Source organism: Rhinoraja longicauda, chromosome 7, assembly GCF_053455715.1.
Source record: "Rhinoraja longicauda isolate Sanriku21f chromosome 7, sRhiLon1.1, whole genome shotgun sequence".
NCBI classification, from domain to species: Eukaryota; Metazoa; Chordata; class Chondrichthyes; order Rajiformes; family Arhynchobatidae; genus Rhinoraja; species Rhinoraja longicauda.
This window is the reverse complement of record NC_135959.1, coordinates 70,462,770-70,470,382: the sequence shown is the minus strand read 5'-3', so window position 1 is coordinate 70,470,382 and position 7,613 is coordinate 70,462,770. Positions and strand designations below refer to the sequence as shown.

Below are 7,613 nucleotides of genomic sequence, written 5' to 3'. Positions count from 1 at the left end.
CATCCTTCTAAATTCCAGAGTATACAAGCCCATTTGCTCCAGTCTTTGAACATACGATGACATATTCATGCAATCACCAGTAAACAGCCCCATTTATAACGGCATGCTGGAGACTTTTGAATATGTAATTGAGAATAGTTGAGGGATCTGGGCAGTGATATCCTGGGCTCATATTATCTGTTTCCAACAGTCAACACTATGTTTCCTTATGCTTGATATAACCACAGCCAGAGTTGCTTTGATGCTATTGCCTGTCATTCATATGTGCTCAGTGATATCAGTGGAGTGAAACAAGTTGCCAGGACTGTAAATTGTGATGGTGGAGACCTTGTGGAGGCTGCAAAGGCTCATAGAAACATAGAAACATAGAAAATAAGTGCAGGAGTCGGCCACTCGGTTCCTGGAGCCAGCACCACCATTCAATATGATCATGGCTGATCATCCAAAATCAGTACCCCGATCCTGCTTTTCCCCCATATCCCTTGATATGGGCCATGTCATTGGGAGATCTTGGGGAGAATGGTCTATTCGCCCACAAGCTCACCATCATTGTGGATACATGTATCTTCATGGAACCACATCCTCCCAGTCCTTAACTGACCTCCGACACAGCAGAGACGTGACAGAGCCGGGGAGCTTTGAATCGATCTATTAAGACCATGAGTTTTATTTTGAAATAATAGCCACGAACCTAACTAACATCGCTCAACCAGGTCAACCCATCGCTGACCCGAAACACCACCCATTCCTTCTCTCCTGAGATGCTGCCTGACCTGCTGAGTTACTCCAGCATTTTGTGAAATAAATACCTTCGATTTGTACCAGCATCTGCGGTTATTTTCTTACACAACCAGGTTATAACTCGGAGACACAAGGAACCGCAGATGTTGCCATTTTGCGTGGAATAACTCAGTTAAGTATGGTATGCACAAGTTTGTCTGTGGTTGATCATAACTCATCACGTCTTGGTAAGCAAGCACTAAATATCAATGACAAGACCGCTAGGATGTGGGAATATGTTAAGAAATTAATGTACCATTTCAGTGCTGGATTGATTTAACCTCCTTGGAAAAGTGCAGTCGTAAAAGATGCTTCGATCAAATGAAACGGTTAATTAACTATTAACTCTCAAGATTCAAGATTCAAGATATCTTTATTTGAAATTTAGTCACCCACAGTCCAACAATAAAAGCACTAGACTGCTGCCCAACCCGCTGAGTTACTCCAGCACTTTGTGTCTGTCTTCAGGCTGTTTTATCTGTTCGCCCTCCAGCCAAAGCCTCTGCCCTGAGATGGTCATCTGCGCCTTGTCCAGCCAGTGCATTCTTGGTGTCAGTCCAGGTCCACACCGGCCTCGCCCACACAGTGAGTGAGAGCCGCGGGAGAGACGTTTCGGCCAAGAAAGTGTCCGCTCCACAAAGACATGTGAAGTCTGACGCAGCCCGGAGCGTCATTTAAGGACGACACCCCAATCACGGGCTGACTGCGATATCATTTGCTTGGCGAAAACGGTTCAAAGCGAAAGAAACAGCCGGCCGCGGAGGTGCGGGGAGATGGGCGAGACGACGCAGAGACTCTGTGTGGACAACCCGGCGACCGTCGCCAACTCAGCCCGCGGCAGGGACCTTCACCATCAAATGGACACAGCTTTCCGCCGAGGCTACTACACACAGTATGCCCACAGTCACTCGTAAGTATGCAAACACTTGCCCCACCGATCAGATGTTTAATGCAACCTCCATCACCTGTTTGCAGTTCTAAACTGAAGTTGTCCCTGACGTGTAGACTCGTTCATGTAGACTCGTAAAGATACCGAGACACATTTAGAGCACTGTTGCAGACTGCGGGTGATTTGTGTACATGTCTCATACAGTCACAGAGTGAAACAGTGTGGGGGAAACAGGTCCTTCGGCCCAACTTGCCCACACCGGCCAACAATGTCCCAGCCACAACAAGTCCCACCTGCCTGCGTTTGGTCCATATCCCTCCAAACCTGTCCTATTCGTGTACCTGTCCAACTGTGCCTTAAATGTCGGGGTAGTCCCAGCCTCAGCTGCCTCCTCTGGCAGCTTGTTCCGTACACCCGCCACCCTTTGTGTGAACAAGTTACCCCTCAGATTCCTATCAAATATTTCCCCCTTCATCTAATACCTGTGTCTACTGTTCCTCGATTCGTCCACACTGGGCAAGAGACTGTGCATCTAAATGTTTTCTGTCCTCAAAAATGTTCATGTTGACATGCTAACGTCCGATATTAGGTTTGTGTTGTGTTACATAGAAAGATAGAAAATAGGCGCAGGAGGCCATTCGGCTCTTCGAGCCAGAACCGCCATTCAATGTGATCATGACTGATCATCCAAAATCAGTACCCGGTTCCTGCTTTTCCCCCCATATCCTTTGATTCCGTCCAATGGACAATAGACAATAGGTGTAGGAGTAGGCCATTCGGCCCTTCGAGCCAGCACCGCCATTCAATGTGATCATGGCTGATCATTCTCAATCAGTACCCCGTTTCTGCCTTCTCCCCATACCCCCCGACTCCGCTATCCTTAAGACCTCTATCTAGCTCTCTCTTGGATGCCCTAAGAGCTAAATCTAACTCTCTCTTGAATACGTTATGTTGGTTGATTGTGTTGGTTGATCAGTAGCATTACATCAGCAAAGTACCGGAACTATTTAGATGGAGAAATTGCTTTTCTTCATCGAAATAATGATCATTTTAGACCTTCCGTCGCCAGTGACAGCTTGAACGGATTGGAACCATAAACAGTATAATTGTCCAGCTTCGCAACAGTTCATAATAGGCATGTTTTTTGTCCAATCGGATTTTTAAGTACATACAGTATATTGTTTAATCTCCTTTGTGGTGACCATCTGTAAATATTCCAACGTTGTTACTTCTGAAACTTCCGATGAGAAGGATGAGAGGAGATCTTATCGAAACGTATAAGATTATTAAGGGGTTGGACACGTTAGAGGCAGGAAACATGTTCCCAATGTTGGGGGAGTCCAGAACAAGGGGTCACAGTTTAAGAATAAGGGGTAGGCCATTTAGAACTGAGATGAGGAAAAACTTTTTCAGTCAGAGAGTTGTGAATCTGTGGAATTCTCTGCCTCAGAGGGCAGTGGAGGCCAATTCCCTGAATGCATTCAAGAGAGAGCTAGATAGAGCTCTTAAGGATAGCGGAGTCAGGGGGTATGGGGAGAAGGCAGGAACTGGGTACTGATTGAGAATGATCAGCCATGATCACATTGAATGGCGGTGCTGGCTCGAAGGGCCGAATGGCCTCCTCCTGCACCTATTGTCTATTGTCTATTGCCATGAACTTAGAAACAACCGATTTATAATCAGCCAAACACAAAGTGCTGGAGGAACACAATACAGTCCAGTCAGCATCCGGGCAGGGAATGAACAGACAACTTATTTGGACGCAAGAACTCCCCCAGTCTGAAGAAGGTCCTGATCCGCCACCTTGCCTGTCCCTCCCCAGATGCTGCCTGACCCGCTTGAGTTCCTCCAGCACTTTGTGCCTTTGCTCAAGATCCCAACATCTGCCGTTTCGTTTGACTCCCAGCCGAGTTATAATTGTTGGTTCGGAATTGCTTGTCAGAGTCGTTGTGAGGCTGATCCTCCCTGGCTGTTATTTATGAACTAATTATCAATTCAGAGTCCTGAATTTGCGGTGCTGGTAACCAAGGGACTGTCAGCGGCGACTATTGGAGTGAGGCTGACAGTGAGTGCTCTCTGGAGTCAGGTTGCGCTTGAATAAGCGTGCAAGCCCTGGATTGCTAATCTTCAGCTTCTCACTAAACTGCACTTTTGTGGTCGACCTCGGTGCACGGAAATCGCCGCTATGGTGTGAATCTAACCAAATCGGTCACAAATCTAAACCAATTGAGCAATGCCGACTTCAGGACAATGCACCTGGGCACTTAAAGGCAGCCCAGTGGCCAGTCTGGAGTCCAGGACTGAAGCTACTTTGTCTACCCGACCAGGGAACCCATGCGATCCCCGCCTCTACTCTTGGTGTGAAACAAAGCCTGGACATTTTACTTCCCCTACATGAAACGAGGATGAGATTTAAATGGCTCGATGTATCGAAATTAACAGAGGCATCGGTAGTTATAAATCACCGATTTGATATGTGGAATATAATTCCTTCAAATTAAAAAAAATCAGGATATAATGGATTTTATTTTTGTGCCTTTCAACGTGTTTATGATGGCGCGACTTTATCTCGTCTGTAACTGAGTTTTTAACCTGTGCACAGTAATCCCGAATGAAAAAAAAACTCTCTGGCACTGACGAGTTAAGTTAACAATAAAGTCTTATTTCACAAAAAAACGCAGGTGAACAAAAAGAAAATTCATGGAAATTACACGAATTTATGGAACAATAGGAGGCCATTTAGCACACAAAATTCACGTAGTTGGTTCAAGGAAGGCTATTTGGACTATCCCTGCTCTATGGTGGGGTTCCGCCTCAGTCTGGCACTGAGTTCCAGATCCCTTCTCAATTCCCTCCAAAACACTCTTTGAATGAATTTTGTTTTCTCTCACTAGCCTCCAATCCTACCATTAAAATCCATCCTGCCCCACCCCGCTCACCTCCTATTCTTCATCTCTCTGGTATGGTCTTGGTTTATTGTCATGCGTACAGAGGTATAGTGAAACGTTTTTGTCTGTGTGCTTTCATATCATATGATACATGAGTACAATCAAGCATGTAGTGGAAAGAGAAAAAGTCCAATGTCCACAATGACGAAGATTGGGGCTATACCCGAACTTATGTTCAGCAGTCAGTGTAAGAAAATAACTGCAGATGCTGGTACAAATCAAAGGTATTTATTTTCACAAAATGCTGGAGTAACTCAGCAGGTCAGGCAGTCTCGACCCGAAACGTCACCCATTCCTTCTCTCCTGAGATGCTGCCTGACCTGCTGAGTTACTCCAGCATTTTGTGAAATATGTTCACCAGTCTGTAAACAGTGGGAAAGCAGCTGTTCCCAAGTGTGCTGGTATGTGTTTGCAAGCTTTTGTAACTTCTGCTTGTCAGGAGAGGGGAGAAGAGGGAATAACCAGGGTGAAATTAGTCCTTGATTATGTTGGCTGCTTTCCTGAGGCAGCATGGTGTGGGTGGAGTTGATAGTGAGTTTCTGTTCTGTGTGATGGACTGCGTTATACCCACGACTCACTCCTATTTCTTGCGGTCTTGGGCAGTGCTGTTCCCAAGCCAAGCTATAATACAACCCGATAGTATATACTTTCTACGGTGCATCCATAGAAGTTGGTAAGTATCATTGGCAGCATGCTGAATATCCTTAGTTCCCTGCTGTGCCAGCTTCCTTGTAGGAGCCAGATCCACAGCTGGTGAATCTTTCATATCTAGCTCCAGCTGCTGAAGGATCGATATTGCAAACATAGTTATCTTGCCAGTTCCGGACTGGACAATGACATCCAAACCTTTAACACGTGGCTTTATTGCCCTCTGTTGAACTGCAGAAGGCTTTTCAATACCACAAGCTTAGATTCCTCTTAGCGAGTGTCTCTCTCAGGTTCATGTCATCAATATTGCCAACAAGTTAATTCCAGTTACTCTTGATAAGGCCATCTGGGTCCATCCCACCTGGGCCATGGGGTTTGGGGCTGTCATCAGCAGAGCCACATGACATCTTCACCAACTGCTCCTCCTCATGCCCTTTAACTGAAATAAGGAAATAGGACCTACTTGTTCGCTATGTACTTTTATTCATCTCAGTTAAATCTCAGATTAGCCTCCTTTGGTTTAAAGAAAAGTACCCAACATGGACGATCTTTCCTCATAATTAAACGTCTCCACCCTTGGCATTATCCTCCCATCCATAACCTTGTAGTGTAGCCCGGCCCTCATCCTACTGCTACAGTTGGGCCAGCAAATCAATGCTGGTCCAGTGAGGAGAACTGATGGGCATGTTTGGAGCAGTACTCGGTATATCTAAATTTGATAGTTACACCACTATACTATATATGCGTCTACGCACAGTGGACAGATCAAAGTGGTCCCACAACCAATGGGTCAGATTGAAGTTCTGCAGCCCTGCCATGTGTAATTATGAATGATGCACATTCATTTAGCTGCTAAATGGTTGAGGATGATGGCAAAGGTAACATCGCTGCTGGACAACGACTCCCACCCCATGCAGGACACTGTCACTGCACTGAGTAGCTCCTTCAGTGACAGACTCCTTCACCCCAAGTGTGTGAAGGAGAGATATAGGAGGTCCTTCCTTCCCGCTGCTGTGAGACTGCACAACCAGCACTGCTCCCAGCAGACGAGTCAACAGTAACAGTAAAGGAGTAACACAGTAAATTATGACAATTTATCCTTGTCTTTATTTTTATTTATAATGAATGCTCTCTTGCTATCCACTTCGCTGCTGTAACACTGCAAATTTCCACGGTGTGGGACAAATAAAGGAATATATTATTATTATTATAAGTGTTGGAGGAGCAAAAGCTCCAATAATCTCCCCATCATCAATGATGTTGGGGCTCCGTTTGTGTATGCTAAAGGTAGACCAGGGCATTTACAATCATGTTGCTAAACGTGGGGCGTGGATGCATGATTTCTATTTCTCTAGGGCCTCGCTATCACAGAAACCAGTCTTTGAATTATTTCATTGATTCCTTGTAATATAAAGAAATGGCTCCAAGTACTGGAAAGAGCAAAGGTTATGGAACCACAAAATATAAAGCATACATTTTGTCGAGCTGTCTCACAGATTGGTTTGGGAACAGCTTTGCCCAGGACAGCATGAAATTGCAGAGTTGTAAATGTGCTCCAATTCATTACACAGACCAGACTTCCCACTAAAAAGTCCATCTATCCTTCACACTTGGAAAAGCAGCCAACATTGTCAAAGACTTGTCCCACTCCAGCCATTCCCTCTTCTCCCTGCTCCCATCGGCAGAAGGTACAGAAGCTTAAAGTGCGTACCACTAGACTCAGGAACAGCTTCTTTCTCTCTGTTATGAGGCTCCTGAATGGCCCTTCCATAAGCCAAGGTACTTTCTGATTCCCCTCCATCTGATTCCCCTCCTTGCTATTGAGGGCATGCAGCTTAGGTTTACTAGGTTAATTCCCGGAATGGCGGGACTGTCATATGTTGAAAGATTGGAGCGACTAGGCTTGTATACACTGGAATTTAGAAGGACGAGAGGGGATCTTATCGAAACGTATAAGATTATTAAGGGGTTGGACACGATAGAGGCAGGAAACATGTTCCCAATGTTGGGAGAGTCCAGATCAAGGGGCCACAGTTTAAGAATAAGGGGTAGGCCATTTAGAACTGAGATGAGGAAAAACCTTTTCAGTCAGAGAGTTGCGAATCTGTGGAATTCTCTGCCTCAGAAGGCAGTGGAGGCCAATTCTCTGAATGCATTCAAGATAGAGCTAGATAGAGCTCTTAAGGATAGCAGAGTCAGGGGGTATGGGGAGAAGGTAGGAATGGGGTACTGATTGAGAATGATCAGCCATGATCACATTGAATGGCGGTGCTGGCTCGAAGGGCCGAATGACCTACTCCTGCACCTATTATCTATTGTCTATTGCCTATTGCCAACATTGGACTTTA

The 7,613-nt window shown here is 45.5% G+C and overlaps 1 protein-coding gene across 1 annotated transcript in view; it reads left to right on the top strand.

Annotated features, from left to right (window-relative positions):
* Positions 1–1,553: 1,553 nt before the first annotated feature.
* LOC144595591 (short transient receptor potential channel 6-like) overlaps positions 1,554–7,613 on the top strand; it is a 104,690-nt gene continuing 98,630 nt past the window's right edge. Inside the window, exon 1 of the mRNA XM_078403157.1 lies at positions 1,554–1,690. Coding sequence (XP_078259283.1) covers positions 1,554–1,690 — 137 coding nt within the window. The remainder of the gene's footprint in view (positions 1,691–7,613) is intronic.